The 22,286-nt window shown below is 39.0% G+C and overlaps 1 protein-coding gene across 7 annotated transcripts in view; it reads right to left on the bottom strand.

The window, feature by feature from the left end:
* Window positions 1-22,286, bottom strand: part of LOC124279272 (neuronal acetylcholine receptor subunit alpha-10-like) — a 143,275-nt gene that overhangs the window by 6,168 nt on the left and 114,821 nt on the right. For 3 of the 7 annotated variants that reach the window (XM_046715096.1, XM_046715097.1, XM_046715100.1), the window contains 3 exons: window positions 2,727-2,863; window positions 1,403-1,447; window positions 724-833 (listed from right to left, as the gene is read on the bottom strand). The exons of 2 other annotated variants lie outside the window; for them this stretch is intronic. In XM_046715096.1, coding sequence (XP_046571052.1) covers window positions 724-833; window positions 1,403-1,447; window positions 2,727-2,863 — 292 coding nt within the window. Of the gene's footprint in view, window positions 1-723; window positions 834-1,402; window positions 1,448-2,726; window positions 2,864-4,413; window positions 4,588-22,286 lie in introns of those variants that run through there. 2 more of the 7 variants (XR_006899334.1, XM_046715095.1) reach the window with 1 other exon arrangement.

Raw genomic sequence — 22,286 nt, 5'->3', positions numbered from 1 at the left:
CTTTGCATCCTACTACATAATCCAGTAATGACCACCTCTTGATACAAACAATATTCCAGCAATATCACGACGGGGGACACCAGAAATGGGCTTCACACATTGTACCTATGTGGGCAATCAAACGCGGGTCTTCGTCGTGACGAGCGAACGCTTTAACCACTAGGCTACCCCACCGCCCAAGCCACCTCTTGAAGAAACAAACAATAGTCCAGCTTTCAACAGGTGTCGATGGTGTCGTATGGAGGAGGCAAACTTAATTCTTCACGGTAGGTTAAGACTGGTATAACATATTTTGAAGGCTTAACATCATTTCAAACAAGAGTGTTGCCTTTATCAATATCTAGTATAGTTTGCTAATGAAGGCTATTACCTTAAATAACATCGTATTCAAGCCAAGAAGCTAACATTAGTATATGATATCATTATGTTAGTTTTATAAAAAATAATAATATTAATAATAATAATAATAAATTTGATTAGATGATAATACATAAAACCCGCCATGATTACCAGGGTGGTACGGATATAAAAATATTTGACAAACATCCCATTCACAGTAGGATAACTAACATTATTTTAAACTAGCTATATTTTATTACATTGCACAGTCTGAATCCGTTAAAACATTTTGTTTTCATGGATATAAATGTACGTCCAGGATGAACTATTTTAAAAATACTCTCATCATAATACATATTTTAATTGACATCAGGAGGTACTTACGAGTTTTTAAGTCTCATGTCAGGCGTCCATATGGCGTCAGCTGGGACACGGATCTCTGTTACGTTCTTATGTTTTTCTGGTTGCCATGCTAACGATGCATCCTTCCATCTCTAGGAAAGGATGACAAAAATATACCTCAGTTTATGTTTTGAGTATTATTGCTTTAAGTCTGGTTTGTACAGTAATCCTTACATCTGCAGAAGTGGAATTAGCTTTCATAGCAAAATACCAATAAAGGTCTTTAAGAAACATATTATCACAGATCTACTTGCTGTAACCAGGATCATCACTCCACATGTTCTCACCTCAATGCTTTTGGCCCGGATGTGGGGTAGGAGTGATGTGTGTGTACTTGCTTATGATATGGGGTTGTATATAACATTCACATGCACAAAGCAATATATTTGTGCAAATCAACCGCTGCCTTTAACTGTTGAGAAGATAAATGCTGAGCACACGTTTCACACAATACATTGCCCTGTGTGAGATGTGTTATTGGTCTGTGGCCAGCCTATTGTCGTTGGTTTCGGGTACATAGTGACAGATAGTTCACATGAACCACTACCTGCATTTCTTTGTCGGGCTTACTCCCACACGAAGCTGGTACGTTGTCATGTAACCGGAATACTGTTCAAAACGGCGTAAAACCCATCTCTCCCACTCACTCACGCATACGTACCAAAGATATCCAGCAGTTTGTAGTTAGCACTTGCTTTTTCTCGTCCTACAATAATTAAAAAGGGATTATGACGTCATCAGTTCGTAACACTCCATATTTAAAATCAACCAAAGTAAACAAATGACTTTATTTGTTTTATTTCTGAAAGCTGAATCATTTTAAAACTACAAATATGTTAAGTAGATCAGCAATGATGTCCTTTACTACCTTTTTTCAGTATATAACCTTAACATATCATTTATCATGTTCTTATATATTGTTTTTCCGGTAAAAATGAAGACGAATTTTTCTGCCTGCCAAAAGAAGTATTTAAATGTGCAAATGATTCCACACAACGATGTATAATCTACTTAATTGTTATAAATGTTGATATTATCAAATCTGTAGCAATTTTCATAAAACATTTGATGTCCATTCTTAAATCCATCCTTGATAGTCTCTAGGGTAAACGTTCCGACGAATCTCCACTTGTACCCTGGATGCATCTGTGGCACGGCCCGATAATTGTATTACCTCCTTTTCTGGCTCCGCCTTCTCACAGCAGCCAATCAGATAAGCCGTTACAACCGAGCTTGTCAGTGTTAACAACGATGGCGGACGCAGCCGCGAAGGTTTGCTCGCTGTGCGACTCAATTTTAAGGAAAAAATCATACAGACAAATTGACAGGTTTGAAACTTTCAAAACATATATGCAAGAGCTCTTTCTACCTCTTTCAGGGTACCTCTGTAAAAATTGTGTTGCCAAGTTTAATCAGTTAGATAAAGGAAGCAGAAGCGAGTTATCATGGAAGCCTTGTGATTGGTACGCTCAGGTTCCCAGCATAGACACTTGATTGGAGAACACACCAGCAATGGGAAGAATAAATACATTTATCAGGCCGAGCCGTAGATGCATCCAGGGAGTTAGTGGAGATTTATCGGAACGCATAGCCTGGAGATTATCCAGGATGTATTAAATCACGTGTAAAACCTCATGTCACGTGACCAAAAATTGTCATTAAACATCTTCAGTTGTACTTTGGGCCACTGGGTCTCACCTACTGAATAATACCTGTCTGTCTGTCTGTAAACACATCACATTTTATCTTGACAATTTCAATATTAAATGTAAACATATCACTCTTTCTCTTCCACTGTTCAATATAAAACGTAAGCATGCCGCTTGTTCTCTTGAACTATTCACTATGTAACGTAAATATATCACTATTTCTCTTGAGGTATTCAATATATAATGTAAACATGTCACTATTTTTAATATATAATGCATTTAATGCCTAATCCATTATCCATCGTAAATGTTCTAACTGTGGTCAGGTATACTTACGATACCAGATATCTCTGCAAGCATGAGGTCCATCCTCACATCCAGGGTGGTGTTAGGACCAAAGGGTTCAACACGTTTGTCGTAAGTTCGAAACAAATCAGCAACCAGGCGTTGTTTGGGATTGCAAGCTGCAGAGGCTGACAACAGAACAATCTCGGGGATAAACAGGCAAAACCACCCAACGGGACAATATAAAAACTAGACAAAAGACGTGAAACAACAGGACATGAGCAGGGATAGACAGGAGACGTGAAACAACAGCACAACATCAGGAGTAAGGAGATCGGAAACACAGGGATATACAAGCGACATGAAACAACAGCATAACAGCAGTAGAAATGCGATCGGAAACAAAGGGATATACAAGAGACATGCAACAACAGCATAACATCGGGTGTGAGGAGATCTGAAACAGGGATATACTAGAGACATGAAACAACATCATAACATCAGGAGTAAGGAGATCGTAAACACAAGGATATACAAGAGACATGAAACAACAGCCTAACATCAGGTGTAAGGAGATCGGAAACACAGGGTACACAAGAGACATGAAACAACAGCACAACATCAGGTGTAAGGAGATCGGAAACACAGGGATATACAAGAGACATGAAATAACAGCTCAACATCAGGAGTAAGGAGATCGGAAACACAGGGTACACAAGAGACATGAAACAACAGCACAACATCAGGTGTAAGGAGATCGGAAAAACAAAGATATACAAGAGACATGAAACAACAGTATAATGTCAGGTGTCAGGAGACCGGAAACAGAGGGATATACAAGAGACATGAAATAACAGCACAACATCAGGTGTAAGGAGATCAGAAACAGGGTTATACAAGAGACATGAAACAACAGCACAACATCAGGTGTAAGGAGATCGGAAACAGAGGAATATAAAGAGACATGAAATAACAGAATAACAGCAGTAGTAATGAGATCAGAAACAGAGGAATATACAAAAGACATGAAACAACAGCACAACATCAGGTGTAAGGAGATCGGAAACAGGGATATACAAGAGACATGAAACAACAGCATAACATCAGGTGTAAGGAGATCGGAAACACAGGGATATACAAGATGCATGAAATGACAGCATAACAGCAGGAATAAGAAGGTCGGAAACAGGAATAAGAAGAGACATGAAACAACAGCATAACATTAGGTTCAAAACAACTGAACAACAACACGTAAAAAATAGTAACCGCCTTATATCTTAAACATTCAGCTACTTCTGACACCAAATATTCGCTTAAACCGGTGTCTAGTCTTCATACAGACACTGAAAAGATTTTATCCTAGAAACCTCATGCAAGTGTATAATATATGGCAAGTCTAGATTTCCACTGTTTCAGAAGAAAGTCTCTGGGCCCCTTTATGGTATTGTATGATTGTAATTTAGGAACTGGTTTTCTTTCTGTAAAATATGTTCATTTTAGAGACTAGATGTTAGTCTAACCAGTGACCAATCAGCTGTTTCCCTTAACAGTGCCATGGTCCAAGTATGGATGTTCAGAAGCCTAGATCCTCTCTCTGAGTATGTTTCGTGGTCCTGTAGCATACTACTTGGCTAATGAAAAAAAACGGCCAACGCCTTGCACAAAGCGTATACACTCTAGTATGACCTAAATACTATTCAAAGCGTTACGTTCACACACTTTTAAAAAATGTCCTTACCTAGCATCCATGCAATGACGAGAAGCACCGGTTTCACATCCATCTCCGGGAACTCAATCACGCAAGGCTATCGGTGAAGCTGTGTACACCACTGAACGAACATGAAACTATTCCAGCTATCAGTTTTGATCAGCAGATTACTTGCCAGATTCCAGCACAGATAGTTGCGGCCGCTGTTGGATTCGTTCTGCGGCAGGACGGTGACACGGTGGTATTTAGACAGCGTTTCGCAATTATTCATTTACGGTCCAGTGATAAACATTACTTTCTATTGCATATCGTCACGTGGTTGTAAATAGCAAAAGTCAAAACGATAGGGAGTTGACTGTACAATATCTGACTAATGACTGTGATGTTATCAACATGTTAATAACTGCATAATGTATCACATGGCTTTACAAAGTAATCCATCAACTGACTGTGTGACGGTGATAAGCGTAGCCTGAAACAGTGGACGATAATAGGGATGAATAGTCACTCCACGCTTACCTCCCTTTCATACTACTGTACATCTGTAATAATTCATAGGAGTAATAAGCTATTTCAACAGAACTCGGTAAATCTGGACACATGTCGGTGGGTAAACTTTGAATTTGATGGCATCTTTCTCTCGGTCCCGATTTAGCTACGAATGGAATGTGATTTAACCGCTGGTTGAGCGTTGTAGTTGCGTCAGTTTGTCGGTGAGTGGAGTCGCCTAGTGTGTAGAAACGTTTGTGCTGTGTACCAAAAATAGACCTTCGAAACTAGACTCCGAAATGAACATATTTTACAGATAAAACAGATATACAGGTTTACAGATATAATGAAAAGAAGCCCGGAGACTTTCTTCATTTTCAGACCTGCCACACATTCTAGACTTGCATTTGCTTTCTTTGATGTATTTGCTTCATGATCTGTATGATAGACTAGGGTAGAGGGGATGTTGAGGGGGAACCAACAGATGCTTGCTGGAGAACGACAATAAGGCGTGGGTATGAAACTCTTCATGCCCAAATGTCTTTAGAATCCGTTCGGATGACCCAAGTTCATTATTCACCTGGATCCATCTTTTACAAAGCGATATTAGCTCGTTGACTGTAACTTTCACTGAATACAACACAGTTACGACGCACATCGTAAGAGTTTTCAGTAATAGTTTTCAATGGCACCATTGGGTACTGGGCCGTATGCCGTAACTCTTCCCAGAGGGAATTCTGTGAGCTCGATGTTAGCACGGATATATCACATGACGATAAAAAGCCTCAAACTATTGTCAATATAGGCACATCAGTTGAGAATAGATGCAAACGAGATGGCTACCAAGGGAAAAGGTATCGGTGACTGTTAGTAAATGTACGAGTGAGTGAGTGAGTGTGTGGGTGTTTAGTTTTACGCCGCAATATTCCAGCTATATGGCGGCGGTTTGTAAATAATCGAGTCTGGTCCAGACAATCCAGTGATGTGTGTTATCTCTAGCCAAGCTCCTTGCAGCGAAACGGCATATGGTAATATATGGTCATTACTGTGGCACTTCCAATATAGGTTCTAGAGTGTTAATGATCATTGATATCATTCATAAAGTGTTTGACGTACGATTACATATGATGATTCGGAACCATGTCATGTGATGTTTAGATTCATAAATCTGTACCGACAAATATTGATTGAACTCAGTAACTAAGAGGACAAAAGGGCCACCGAAATTTGGTCCATTGTCTCTGTTAAATAAAGAAAGAAAATAAATATTAAGTCTTTTGATTGCTACTTAGAAGTTGTGAGAATTTGGTGACATTAAACCTTTTATGTTTCATGTCGGTCAGGATATTTTCATTTAGGATATATAAAACGGTGATAAGCACCATTCTACCATGACTTCAGTAAACACTGGATTGTGATTGGTTAATTAAAGTCATTCAGAGGTATATAATACAGGTCTCTGATTTTCCGTGCGCAATCATACATGGTTTACCATGATGCACTATTTTTGTCTGCCCACCATCATGGCGGACACCAAACAACCTACTGATGCATCGATAAATTACGGCGATTTTGCTGTCGGAAATTACACATATGTCTTTAAAGATGGATTTAGCGATGACGGGCTCGACTCACTACTTACGTAAACCACAGCAATAGGTGTTTATACATACAAAAGTACTTCGACAGCATGGAAACAAACATTCAGTCGAACAAGATCAAAATATCGTCAGCTTTCCGAATAAAAATTCAGCAAAAACAAATATGTTTACGTTGATTCTATGTTATGTCAGAATAGATCCAGCAATAGACTGCTACTTAATTTCCGTGTTAAATTTATTATCAGCTTTCGTCAACGATATCGCCACTGATCTTGATCCGGTTACGGAGGATGCATTATCATCGAACGCCGAAGAAATTTTAATGCCTTCCGTCCACATAAATAAACAGTTGGATTATCAATTCAAAGAAAATGATATTTTGAAATTTGTACTGTTTCAAATTTAGCGGCAGTAAAACACAATTACAGAATCTGCAAACCGTTCTGTTTAGCCCAACATATTTATTCTCTAAATATAATATCGTTGAAAAAGTAATTTAGCTTAGTCATGATCCCTCTTCTCCATTACACTGCTTGATCTAAAGTAGTCTATTAAAGTATAATTAATTACCTTACCGTGTTTATGCCAGAGGTACACCCTCATGTCCTGATCCATCCTTTCGGAAATATCACCACAAATCTGGCTCTTTGTCAGCAGACTCGCGAACATGCCAGCGAATCCGATTCAATTTGAATTCACTACACTTTGAAGCCACTAGGTCACAAAACACTTTTCAAAATGTAGAAAATAATATCCGTAGAATCGAATTTGAGCACAAAGTACACACATGAGTGTGTAAGAGTCACCACAGCTGTCGCACGCAGACGTAGAGGTGCGTGAAGTTGACAGGGCGCAAAATTCAACAGTATCTAAATTCGGTACAACACGGACTTCTCGTTACAGCAAAAGCGCCTCTACTCTTAAATTTTGTACCAGTACCAGTAATTAGATATCAAAGACTATCTCAGTCATACAATCAGGTTAACCTTGCACACACTGTCAGAGGCTCTCCTGTCGCATCTTTCCAAATTTGCACGTAAATGTAAACAATGACTTCCGAGAAAAGGTCAAGGCCATGAGGTTGCTGCCATTATTCTGGTGGGGAAAGGGTCTACTGTGGAAATTTCAAATGTGAACCAAGCTTTTTAAACTTATTTGATATATGTTTTCCAACTTATCAGTTAATGAATGGTGATTGATGCATTGGAAAAACAAAACGTGATTTGTTAATACTGAATCTGGAGTTTGTTAGTCATTGACCGTTTGCCACCAATCACCCCGTTTCGGGCGATGCAACTTGAGATTGGAATGCAAGGCCGCTTCACGTATTGACTGGTAACCAAAGAAAGAGCTCCACCTGAAATTGTTCATAAAATTGTCATGGTGGAATGGAGATAAACCTACTCTGTTGGAAAATCAGAGGTATATAACGAAATTATAATAGCTCTAAATTGTTCATTTAAAACCTCACGCTACGCGTTCGGTTTTAAATGAAAAGTAGAGGTATTATAATTTCGTTATATACCTCTGATTTTCCCACACAGTAGGTTTATCTCCTAACTACCCCACTACCCCTGTACAGATTATGAGTTTATCCGATACATTAATGCTTCAGTTCCCCCAAGGTGTTTGAGACAATGTTTCAGTTTCACCTCAGTGTTGGAGAAAATGTTTCAGTTTCACCTAGATGTTGGAGTCCATATTTCAATTTCACCGTCGACACAAGACAGCTTGTTTACCTGTGTCTATATATAATTATAACAAAACTTACAGGCCATCAACTTACACAAACATTTGTGAACATGTAGGCACCCGTGAAGAGCCACCTCCTCGTGGTGGGTGCTGGGGAACTTTAGCCCTTGCTTCACTTAGACTGGTGGTACAATCGGCCCGATTCTATCAATCGGAAACATTTAACATTAAAATCATTGCTTATTCAGTTGTTTCTTATCATGACCTGTTCTAATATAAACTATCATGTTAGAACTCATTCTGCCTAGAGTCCTATGTCAGAAGGCGGTGGCTCATGGGCCAATCTGGCATAATTGATCTCCGGGTTCTACTATTGTAGCTACCTGTGTCTCTTTTGCTGGAGTACAGTATCCCTGTTACCCTAGTGTTTGTAGTCAGCTTCCACTTCAGCACTGTCCTTGTTGACACACCATGGTGGGCGGAAGGCGGGGATGTTGAACAATTTTACTTATTATGGCAACCTCAATGCTTGACATGGAAGTCAATCCATCTCCGCCAACTCAACGGAGAGGATCTTCCTCAGGATCACGATCTCCAGTTCAGCCTCCACGAGGTGTTCTTTCAATATTCTTCAGTGGAACTGTAGAGGCCTTTGCAGCTTTTAATTCAAGACTTCAAGCCATCAGCATTATGTTTGCAAGAAACCTATCTAAAATCTAAAATCCACGGATAAATTTGATATCAGACAATATGATTCCTACAACTGTTACTCACCTTCAGGTGATAAAGCTACTGGAGGATCTTCTATTTTAGTGAATCATGGAACTATCCACAGTCTGGTTCCTCTCAATACCCCTCTTCAGGCAGTTGCGGTCCGTGTTACTCTGCATATTGTTGTTACCTTGTGTTCATTGTATATTCCGCCATCATCGTCTCTGCAGCAATCTGATCTTCATGCTTTATGACCAACTCCCAAAACCATGTCTTCTTATCGGAGATTTAAATGGTCATAACCCGCTTTGGGGTAGTAATAACACCAACGCAAAAGGAATGTTTCTTGAGGATTTCTTCACAAATACTGATTTATGTATTTTCAATGATAATTCTAACACATATCTTCATCATGCAACTGGCTCATACTCCTCTGGGGTGGTGGGGTAGCCTAGTGATTAAAGCGTTCGCTCGTCACGCCGAAGGCCCGGGTTCTATTCCCCACATGGGTACAACTTGTGAAGCCCATTTCTGGTGTCCCAAATCGTGATATTGCTGGAATATTGCTAAAAACGGCGTAAAACCATACTCAGCCAGCCAGCTCATACTCCTCTCTGGATTTATCCGTTGCGGATTCCAGTTTATACAATGAATTTGAATGGTCAGTCCACGATGATCTTTGTTTAGATGTTTTCTGATTAATTCAATATGATTGCTGATGACTGCATTCCCAAGTCCTCTATGGTTCCACACATTCGTAAGCCATGGTTAACTTTTGACTGCAAACAAGCTAGAAAGGCTGGGAAAAAGGCAGAAAAATATTTCCGTCGGCACCCAAGAGTCCATAACTTGAACCAGTTTGAAAGTTCAAACGCCAGTGCTCGTTGTACATTTAAACAAAATAAACGGCACTCATGGCGAAATTATGTTTCTCAAATTAACTCACGAACACCTATTTCTAAGGTATGGTATATGGTGAAGAAGATAAAAGGTAAAGGTTCCGAATGTGGTGTGCACCATCTTAAGCAGGGTGACACTCTTTTAACAGGAAAATCTGATATCGCTAACAAATGAGGTGAAACGTTAGCTAAACATTCCTCCTCATCCAATTATTCACCAACTTTTCAGAAATTTAAAAACCAGCAAGAATAAAAGAAAATTAATTTTAATTCAGATAATGGGGAGGATTATAATGAAATCTTTTCCATTCATGAGCTCCATACTGCCCTTGGGCAAGCTCATGACACTGCTTCAGGACCTGATAATTAGGGGATAACTGTACTGTGTTTGACGAATTGGGGACGTATACTGGTGGTTATATAGCCGCAAATTTAGTTATATCGGCGACGCGCAAGCGGAGCCGATATAACGTTAAATTTGCGGCTATATAACCACCGGTATACGTCCCCAATTCGTCAAACACAGTACAGTTATCCCCATTCTAATTCAACTCGTTTTACGCTGTTTTTTCGTGAAAGAAATTCATTATTTAAACCGGCACCCATGAAGGGCCACCTCCTCGTGGTGGGTGCTGGGTCACGCTAAGGGCCCTTCAACCCCCGGTTGTGAACCCGGGGGGATATTAGGTCCACCAACCTGTTGGCCGTGGGTTGCGCCCCTGTGTCGGTGGAGGACGGGAGGCTGGTGGTTGAGGGCACTGGGGCCAGGAACAGTGTTCCTTTGCCCAACACACCACTTCGCCCCTTACTTCACCTAGACGGGTGGTTGAACTGGCCCGGTTCAACCAATCGGCTGGTCACGTCATGCCCTGCGCATGGAAACATTTATTTTAAATTGTGTATTTTTCAACACTATTGTGATTGATTAAAATAAATGTCATCAATAAAATGTTCTATTGAAATTTTGATTTGTACTTATAAATTATTGATCCATTTAATTGCCTAGAGTCCTATGCCAGAAGGCGGTGGCTCATGGGCCAATCTGGCAATAGAGACCTCTGAATTCTGTGTTTCTCCAGAAAGGTGTCAAGGGCGAACCAGTCTGTCATTTATTCTGTTAGATTCGACAGCTATTCAAGTGTTTATTTGCTGGAGTATAACATCCCTGTAACCCTGGTGGAGCATGCTGGTTTCCGCTGTACCACCGTCCTTGTTGACACTCCATGGTGGGTGGGGAGCAGGGATGTTGAACACTTTTCCTACATTATGGCTCTTTCTCTTCCATCTGGTTCATCTAAACATAAACGTCGATATGTAGAATCTACATCGTCGGATGAAGGATCTTCTGACACTGTTGAATCGTGGCCCAGGTTTATTGTTATCTCCTCTGAAGACGATACGCCGTTACAACTTAACCCTTTCGCAATCTCCAAGGGCATTCATGGTGTCTGTGGGGAAGTGAAGGACGTTACACAGCTTCGAAATGGCTCACTCTTAGTGGAATGTACCCGTAAACAACAATCGGTAAATCTGTTGAAACTACAACAATTTGTGAATAAACCCGTTGTTGTGTCAGTGCACAGAACGTTGAATTCCTGCAGAGGTATAGTCAGAGACAGGGCCCAGTGCCTTTCTGATATGAATGAGGATGACATCGTCAATGAACTAAAAAAACAGGGCGTAACCGCAGTAAAGCGTTTTTCGAAAAAGAATGATGATGGCACAATTGTCAAGTTGAATACATACTTGTTTACTTTCTCACTCTCCACACTACCAAAAAGTATAAAAGCTGGGTACTTTAACATCGGAGTTGAGGTGTATGTTCCAACTCCGCTCCGATGTTTCAAATGCCAAAAGTTTGGTCATAGGGCCAGGTACTGCCGTAACACCACTGTATGTTCCCGTTGTGGTGGTGCACATGAACTCTCTGAGTGCACTAATAGCATCAAGTGTGCTAACTGCAGCGGAGACCACTTGGCCTCATCAAAATCATGCCCCTTCTATGAACGTGAGTCTACCATTCAAAGGATAAAACATACCAACAATATTTCTTCTGCTGAAGCTAAAAAGCAGGTAACTGTTTCAATAAATTCAACAATTTCATATTCCACTGCAGTTTCTTCTCGTGTCAATACTTTCAGACCTCCCATGACATCAACGTCGTGTCAAACGTCAATATCCTGGGTTCATGAACAATTAACATTAGATGAGGCAAGTCAGACCTCTCAAATGGGCACCTCTAGTGTTTCGACATCGGCATCCCAGACGGAGACTGTCATATCGCTGCCTTCAGCAGATCCTGCGTCTGAACCAGAATGTGCCACAAATTCATCGCAGCACAATAAATCATCAAAAAATGAGAAAAAGGAAAAGAAAAAATCGAGAGGAAGGACCAGGGCCCTTCAACATTTGGAGATGCCTTCCTCTCAGTCGTCCCCTGTACAGGTTCAAAATAAATTTGAACCTTTGGAGATGGAGGTCAATCCCTCTTTCCCAGTCCCTGGGAGTAGACCTCACTCCAATCCACGTTCTCCAATTGGTCCTCCATGAGTGGCTCAAATAACATTGTTCAGTGGAATTGTAGAGGACTAAGAAATAATTTTAATGATTTACAACTACTAATACAAGATTTCACACCATCGGCATTTTGTTTACAGGAAACTTATCTTAAAACCACAGATCAATTTGATATACGGCAGTATAATTCATATAACTTCTTTTCTCCTCCGGGACTCCGAGCTACTGGAGGTTCTTCAATTTTGGTTCGACAGGGTATTATACACAGCCCTATTCCCCTAAATACAACACTTCAGGCTGTTGCAGTCAGGTTGACTTTACACATTGCCTTTACATTATGCTCCCTTTCTGTGCCGCCATCTTCCACTCTTCACCAAACTGATCTTCAGGCTCTTTATGACCAGCTCCCCAAACCGTGTATCATTATGGGTGACTTGAATGGTCATAATCCTCTTTGGGGTAGTTCTCATACAAACAGAAATGGGACAGTCCTAGAAGATTTTATTTCAAACAACGATCTGTGTATATTTAATGATAATTCGAAAACATACCTGCATCCTGGCACAGGCACATATTCTTCTCTTGATTTATCACTTTCTCACACCGATCTGTTAAATGAATTTGAATGGTCAGTCCATAACGATCCGTGTGGCAGCGACCATTTTCCAACCATTCTTAAAACAATAACTCCTGCTGATGTTACTCCATCATCAAGATGGAACTTCAACAAAGCAAACTGGCCTTTGTTTGAATTACTCTGTATTGATAAACTAAATCCTGCTCGTTTTATTGATACTCTTGATTCAGTGCAAGTATTCTCTGATGAACTACACAAAATAGCTGTTGAGTGTATTCCTAGGTCCTCTACAAATCCACATATACGTAAACCATGGTTTAATAATGACTGCAAACAAGCTAGAAAGGCACGGAAAAAAGCTGAACACTATTTCCGTCGCCACCCAATGGTGCATAATTTAGATAAATTTAAAATTTTAAACGCTAGAGCACGTCGAACCTTTAAGCTAAATAAGCGACAGTCGTGGCAAAATTACGTTTCGAAAATAAATTCACGGACGCCTATGTCCAAGGTATGGAACATGATCCAGAGAATTAAAGGTAAGGGTACCAAATCAAGCATTAATCATCTCAAAACTGGGGACCAATTGTTAACAGATAAATCTGACATCGCAAATAAACTGGGTGAAACACTTGCAAAACATTCTTCCTCGTCAAACTATGTTCCCGAATTTCAAAAATTCCAAAAATTGCAAGAAAAGAAACAAGTCAATTTTCATTCGGATAATGGGGAAGACTATAATGAAATCTTCTCTATCCACGAGCTTCATACTGCTCTTGAACAAGCTCACAATACTGCAACGGGAGCTGATAACATTCATTATCAACTCCTGCAACACTTACCGGAATCTTGTTTAGAAACACTATTAAATATTTTTGATGACATTTGGACATCTCGTAACTTTCCTTCATCTTGGTGTGATGCCATTGTTGTACCCATACCTAAACCTGGACGTGATCATACCGACCCCTCAAGTTTTAGGCCCATTTCCTTGACTAGTTGCGTTTGCAAAACCATGGAACGCATGGTCAATAACAGATTACCTTGGTACTTAGAATCGAATAATTTAATCACAAATATTCAATGCGGTTTTCGTAAAAATCGCAGTACCATTGATCATTTAGTTCGATTGGAGTCATTCGTTAAAAATGCCATTCTTAACAAGCAGCATGCAGTGTCAATATTTTTCGATTTAGAGAAAGCCTATGACACGACATGGAAGCACGGCATTTTACAAGATTTACATGATTTTGGTTTGAGAGGCCGTTTGCCTCAGTTTATATCCGAGTTTTTAACTGATAGGCAATTTCAAGTCCGCGTGGGTTCTACCCTGTCTGACCATTATAAGCAGGATCAGGGTGTCCCACAAGGTAGTATTTTGTCTGTCACATTGTTTAGTGTTAAGATAAATAGTTTATCAAAGGTCTTAAGTGATTCAATCGATGGGACACTATTTGTGGATGATTTTAATATTTCTTGTCGTGGTAAAAATATGCATACTATTGAACGGCAACTGCAGTTGTGTTTAAACAAAATAGATAAATGGTGTCTTGAGAATGGATTTAAATTTTCTAAATCCAAAACTAATTGTATCCATTTTTGTAGAAAATATAAACCGCATAAAGACCCTGAACTGTTTCTAAATGGCTCTCCCATCAAAGTTGTTAAAGAAGCAAAGTTCTTGGGTATAATTTTTGACTCGCATCTAACTTTTCTTCCACACATCAAGGCCCTTAAAACTAAATGCATGAAAGCACTTGACTTGTTGAAAGTCGTTTCCAATTCTAAGTGGGGAGGGGATCAAGCTACCCTACTACAATTATATCGATCATTGGTTCGTTCCAAACTTGATTATGGCTCCATCGTATATGGTGGAGCCTGCAAAAGCAACCTAAAACTTTTAGATTCTGTCCACCACCAAGGTCTAAGACTATGTCTTGGTTCCTTTAGAACTTCACCTGTTGACAGACTCTACGTCGAGGCTGATGAGCCATCTCTTACACAACGCCGTATAAAATTAACTTTACAGTATATTACAAAACTTTATTCCAATGAGTCAAACCCTGCATATAACTGTGTCTTTAATCCCCTATATGAAGATCTGTATAACAAAAAGCCTTCTCTTGTTCCGCCTCTTGGTATAAGAGTGAAACCTTTCCTTTCTGCAGCTGGCATTGAGCTAGAACATATAGCTCCTTCCCGTCTTCTTTCTTCTCCTCCTTGGCAGTTGGTTAAACCACAGGTTGACCTAACTCTGACAAAGTTTAAAAAATCAGAAACTAATGAATTACAATATAAACAAGAATATAATCAATTAAAAAGTACATATAATACATATAAATCCTTATTTACAGATGGGTCCAAGGACGGTGGCGCAGTGGCATGTGCCACTGTCATTGGATCCAGAACAATATCTTCTAGAATACCAGATAACAGCTCTATATTTACAGCAGAAGCAAAAGCCATCTTAACAGCTCTCGACTATATTCAAAGGCATCCTAAACATAAACAATATATAATCTTTTCTGACTCTCTATCCTGCCTTCAGGCGATTAAAAATCTATCTTGCAAACATCCACTTTTAATTGAAATAATTGAATTATATAATGATCTTGCTACTGGCCAATGCGACATCGTCTTTTGTTGGTTACCCAGCCACCTTGGCATTTCTGGGAACACAATGGCCGATCTTGCTGCCAAGGCAGCACTCAACAAATCTGTGACACCACTTCTTATTCCATACTCTGATTACAAAGCTGCTATTAGATCTTATATCCGTGATCTGATGCAAAAGAAGTGGGACACCCAAGTCGGTATAAATAAATTACATGAAATAAAACCAACTATCGGTTACACCTACTTGGGTTGTCAGTCCAGATTTGATGAGGTCATCATACGACGATGTCGTATTGGCCACACAAGATATACGCATGAGTACCTATTAAAAGGTGAGGATCCTCCGTTTTGTATCCCTTGTGATGAAAGAATCACGGTCAAGCATGTCTTGCTTGACTGTGTTGAGTATTCCATCACAAGGGATAAATATTTTCAATCACGAACTATGAAGGATCTTTTAAATAGTATCAGTTATCATTTAATTATTGAATTTTTAAAAGAATTAGATTTGTTAACAGATTTGTAAATAGCTAAATATTTTATGATTGGAAGTTCGAATTAGTAACACAGATTGTTAGTGGATGTATCCTCGAGGGGGGTTAAAGTACTGTAAAATTATTGTCCTCCCGAGAGGGTACGTAAGTCCCAAAACATTCAAAGTAAATTTCAACTTTCCGCTTTTTAATCGTAGAATATGTGTAATTTTAACGTATGGCTAGATTTATCTCAATTGCTAACAGCTGAAGGGATGATGTAAATCCAGCTATGGCCCATGCAGGAAGCAAATGTACTGTAAGTCCCCATGGTCTCTAGTATGGTGATCTAACTTCAGTTGTTAGCGATCTATAGCCCATTTTTATATTGTGTTGTCCCCTCTAGTTAAAATGTTTTAGATTCAATTACTAGTTTTACATGTATATCTGTGATAATCTAGTTATTTTACTGTCCTTCGTCGGCAGAATTTTATCATTTCACTTAAATTGTTGATAGATTTATAACTTGCTTTAGTCACGATATGGCTGAAATATTGCCGATGTGACTTAAAATCTTAACTCACTCACTCACTCATTATTTAAACCAGGTCAAAGTTCCTCTAGGTCAAAGGTTAATCATATCACTCCTTGAACTTACACCATCGCCAGAAAAAGTAGTTCCCTTTTCAAACTACACACGTTTATTATGTGCACACAGACTAAATCTGACAATGATGAATAGATCATAGTATTATAGATAAAATGGAAGGAATCATGATGAAACCGCCCTCTAGTTACAGAAACGAGCCGCCCGCTGATTCCTTAACTACGGGCCATTATCAGTTCTGTTGTCAAATGACGTCACAGCAGGTGGCGTCACGCTCCATAATGACGTCATAATCTTGTTTCATGATCTAACAGTGCTGGGTCAACAGCCCGTTGCGAGTAAGTTGTTTGAACTTAAAATTAAATTTATGATACTATTTTGTCGTTTTTAACACAAATTCCACTCATTTTAGCTGGATAGGGCAGTTAATTGACCTATGGTTTCTGCAAATGACAATGTCCTGCAAAGCAGCGTTATCCCAAAAGTGTAGGGATACATTTAAAGGTTTTGGTGAATCGGTTTTCAAATTGCGACCGTATATGCTGATTATACGGTCGGAAATTTATAGCATTGACCAATCAGAACTCGTGTTACATACTAAGTTGAATTAGAATGTTCATTATCAGCTCCTTAAACATCTACCTGAATCATGTTTAGAAATATTATTGAATATCTTTGACAGTATATGGACTTCTGGTAATTTCCCACCATCATGGCGCAATGCCATAATCATTCATATTCCTAAACCTGGCCGGGATCATACGGATCCATCTAATTACAGACCAATTTCCTTAACTAGCTTTGATTGCAAGGCAATGGAACGTATGGTTAATAATCGTCTAGTTTGGTACCTTGAAGACAACAACCTCATCACTGACATTGAATGTGGTTTCCGGAAAAATCGTAGTACCATTGATCATTTGGTACGATTAGAGTCTTTCATAAAAAAATTCTATGCTAAATAAACAACATACTGTATAGATTTTTTTCGATCTTGAAAAGTCATATGATACGACATGGAAGTATGCCATTTTGACAGATCTCGATGATTTTGGTTTGAGGGGTCGTTTACCTCTTTTTATATCGCAGTTTTAAGAAGACAGACAATTTCAAGTCCGAGAGGGGACTACCCTCTCTGATCATTACAGTCAGAATCAGGATGTCCCACAAGGCAGTATTTTGTCTGTCACGTTGTTTAGTGTTAAAATCAACAGTTTATCTAAGGCTTTAAACGATTGAATCGATGGATCTCTTTTTGTGGATGATTCTAATCTTTCTTGTCGTGGGAAAAATATGCATACTATTGAACGGCAACTGCAGTTGTGTTTAAATAAAATAAATAAATGGTGTCTTGAAAACGGTTTTAAATTTTCTAAATATAAAACTAATTGTATACATTTTTGTAGAAAATATAAACCGCATAAAGACCCTTAACTGTTTCTCCCATCAAAGTTTTAAAGGAGGCCAAGTTCTTGGGTTTGAATTTGTACTCACATTTAAGGTTTCTGCCACATCTTAAATCCCTTAAAACTAAATGCCTGAAGGCACTTGACTTGTTGAAAGTCGTTTCCAATTGTAAGTGGGGAGGGGATCAAGCTACCATCCTACAACTTATCGAATATTGGTCCGTTCAAGACTTGATTACGGCTCCATCGTATATGGTGGAGCCTACAAAAGCAACCTAAAACGTTTAGACTCGGTTCACCACCAATGTCTCAGACTTTGTCTATGCTCCTTTCGAATTTCACCTGTCGACAGCCTCTACGTCGAGGCTGATGATGAGTCATCTCTTAACCAACGCCGTATAAAATTAACTTTACAGTATGTAACAAAACTATATTCCAACGAGTCAAACCCTGCCTATAACTGTGTCAATAATCCCCTGTTTGAGGATCTGTATAACAAGACGTCTTCTCTCGTTCCATCTCTTGGTAGAAATGTGAAACCTTTCCTTTCTGCTGCTGGCATTGAGCTAGAAAATATAGCTCTTATAGCTGCTTTCTTCTCCTTGGCAATTGGTGAGGCCACAAGTTGACCTTACACTGACAACATTTAAAAAATCAGAAACTAATGAATTACAATATAAACAAGAACTTAATCAATTAAAAAGTAAATAAATACATAATTGGGTCCAAAACAATATCTTCCAGATTTCCTAATGACAGTTAAAGTTTCACAGCAGAAGCAAACGCAATACTAACAGCTCTTAAATATATAACTAGACATTCGAAATATAAACAATATATAATATTCTCTGACTCTCTTTCTTGCCTTCAGGCTATTAAAAATCTTTCTTGTAAACATCCACTTTTAATAGAAATTATAGAATTATATAATGATCTTGCAACTGGCCAATGCGACATCATCCTCTGTTGGCTACCCAGCCACCTTGGCATTTCTGGGAATACAATGGCCGATCTTGCTGCCAAGGCAGCACTCAACAAATCTGTGGCACCACTTCTTATACCATACTCTGATTACAAAGCTAGCATTAGAACCTACATCCGTGATCTAATGCAGAAGATGTGGGACACCCAAGTAGGTATAAATAAACTACATGAAATAAAACCCTATATTGGTTACATCTACTTGGGTTGTAAGTCCAGATTTGATGAGGTCATCATACGACGATGTCGTATTGGCCACACAAGATATACACATGAATATTTGTTTAAAGGTGAAGATCCTCCGTTTTGCACCCCTTGTGATGAAAGAATCATGGTCAAGCATGTCCTGCTTGACTGTATTGAATATTCCATCACAAGGGATAACTATTTCAAATCACGAACCATGAAGGATCTTTTTAACAATATCAGTTCTCATTTAGTTATTGCATTTTAAAAGAATTATATTTGTTGAATGATTTTTAAATGGATAAATATTTTAAAATTGGTAGTTTAATTGAGCAGCTGAGATTGTGAGTGGCTGTATCCTCACAGGGGGTTGAAGCATTGTAAAATTATTGTCCTTCTGTGGAGGTACGTAAGTCCCAAAACATTCAAAGTACATTTAAACATACCATTATTTCTAACCGTAGAATATGTGTTATTTTAATTTATGGCTAAATTGTGTAAACTTGCTGACAGCTGAAGGGATGGTCTTAATCCAGCTAGGGTCCATGCAGGAAGCAAATGTACTGTAAGTCCCCATGGTCCCTAGTATGGTGATCTACCTTCGGTTGTTGGCGAGCTATAGCCTGTTTGTATAGTGCATGGTCATACCTTGTTAAAATATTTTAGATTTAATTACTAGTTTTATATTTATATATGTGATAATCTAGTTGTTTTACTCTCCTTCGCTGAGAGAATTTTATAATTTACATTTAATTGTTAATATATTTTAACTTGAGTTCGTCACGATATGGCTGAAATGTTGCCGATGTGACTTAAAATCTTAACGCACTCACTCACTCAGAAAATGTAATAAGGGACATACACTAAACGCCAAAAGAAACGTTACCCTCCTACCTTTATGAATTACTTAAAAACTATCAAGATATGTTAGAAGGTATTACTTTACAAGAAAGTTTAAGAGCTTTATGCAAATCACGAAAAAGAAATTCTCAAATGCGTTCATATTTGGGTGAAATGCATCTTTTCAGAAGACTTAAATTGTCCTATTTTCGTCCAGGCCGAAATAAACCAATAATAGTGATTTAGATGTCCAAAAGAAAGGTTGAAATAAAATTCTGCTTTGGGGACAAAGATAAACCATTTCAAGTCACTATTTCCAACTATTAAAACAAGAAACAACTGTTGTAGTGAGTGTAAAATTGTAACATTATCATGCATATGATCATGCCACGATTAACAACCGAAGAGAGAGAAAGAGCCACTGGGATGGTGCAGATGGGGTCGACATACAATGCTGTTGCCAACGCCCTCGGATGCCACCGTATCACGGTTATAGGATTTATTCAGGGCTTCATACAGACGTGGGGATCACCGTAGACAGACTAAGAAGTGGACGTCCACGCACCACAACGCCAGCTGAAGATAGGTTCCTCCGTCATTAAGGAAGGAGGGTAACGTTTCTTTTGGCGTTTAGTGTATATTGAAACTGCTCCCAGAGCTTTAATACATATTTCGAACACATAGGTATGCCATGGATTTTCAACACCTCTTTAAAGTCTGTTTCGGTAAGACGACTTCTTTATGTCTAAATAACAATGACCAACACCACACTGTATGATATAGTTGATCTGTATTTCACTGAACACGAGGCATATGTTGCATTAAAAAAGCAGTCGGCTCGGGTAACGTGAATGACCAATTCCACATTGTATACAAATAATTCTGTATTCCATGTTGTGTTCAGACACCAGCCACTGTGCAGTCAGTTGAATCAAGAGCACCTGTGGAAGTGGGGTTTGTTTTTCCTGGTGAGCTTTGATACGACCCTCTTGGACATGGAGTACACCTTTGAAGACTGTCAGATGAAGACGTTCCGGGCGGACACGGAGATGTATTAGCAGTGACATGGAATGCATTTTGACATAAAACAGACAGATTCTGAACAAAAGGGATATTGGCCACACAATGTCAAGGATGTAAAACACTGCAACCAGATACAATGAACCTTCATCTCCCGGAAGTCTCGTTTACTGATGAGAGCTTCTACATGAAGACAAACAATATGTTACAACACATCTAGAATTTTTTTATTTAGAAATGTTTTGGACAGAATGCTTTCATAGGAAGCTTTAACTGGGCGCCAGATATACAATATGTCTATAAACTGCTGCTAATTTTGCACTGTATGATGGAACATACAGATTGTAAAATGTAGATGTAAAATTCACTGTATGATGTAATACTCTTTCTATGGTGCAAAAGTTGCTCAGTGGAGATCCAATTAGTGTGTATAATATAAACATCATTCGAATAGATCCATATTAAGACAGAATCTATTTTTTGCAGAATAAAAGCAATTCTGGTAGATATAAAAATGCTGCCAGAAATTATTCCTGATAAAATAATTCTTCCAGGAATATCTGCAGAAAACAAATTCTGCCAGAAATTTCCTTATGAACACATAAACACATGAACACACTTATATTTTTGGATTCACCTCCTCAAGGTCTTTCCATTCATATAAAAGATGTCTTTGTTGCTTGTTGCCCTCTCTCTCTCCAGTGGTCACGCCCGGCCTCATTTGCAACAGCTATAAATCAATTTGTTAAACATGGCAGAATATAGAAGTATACTTTGAGCGTTGAAAAAGCGCCAGTACAATTTGCTTTTGGATGTAATATAGTTGACTTAAGATACATGTATTGTAAATTCAAAATCAAAATCAAGGTATAGCTTCTTTAGCCACAGTAGGAAGTTAATAATTGCTAGAATTAACTCGGCATCTCGGCTCATCATCTGTAGATGATTGAACCTTTACATATCTATGTATCTATGCAAATACAGATTGTCTTTTGTATCCTGTAGGTCCTATCTGCGCAATGTGTTCTCGGAACTCCATAGTGACACGGTGCAGGAGCAGGGATGTGCCTTGTTTCCTGACTTATCCGTGGTCTCGTAATGAACTGTGTAGTTCCCTGCTGGATAAGCACTTCCGGGTTGCAAGTTCGATGTCAAGGTCACGTTCAGGAAGTCACCGTTTAGAGAGTCTATGGCCATGCCCTCTGGCCACGTCATGTTGATGCTTGTTTGGTTTGGTCCAGGATGTGAGACTGGCTAGAGGGACAGTTAATGAAGACCGGAGGCGAGG

This window comes from Haliotis rubra, unplaced genomic scaffold (genome assembly GCF_003918875.1).
Source record: "Haliotis rubra isolate DU_JTF1 unplaced genomic scaffold, ASM391887v1 Scf249, whole genome shotgun sequence".
In the NCBI taxonomy this organism is placed as follows: domain Eukaryota; kingdom Metazoa; phylum Mollusca; class Gastropoda; order Lepetellida; family Haliotidae; genus Haliotis; species Haliotis rubra.
Note: the sequence above shows the minus strand (reverse complement) of the source record. Positions and strands in the feature narration are given on the sequence as shown.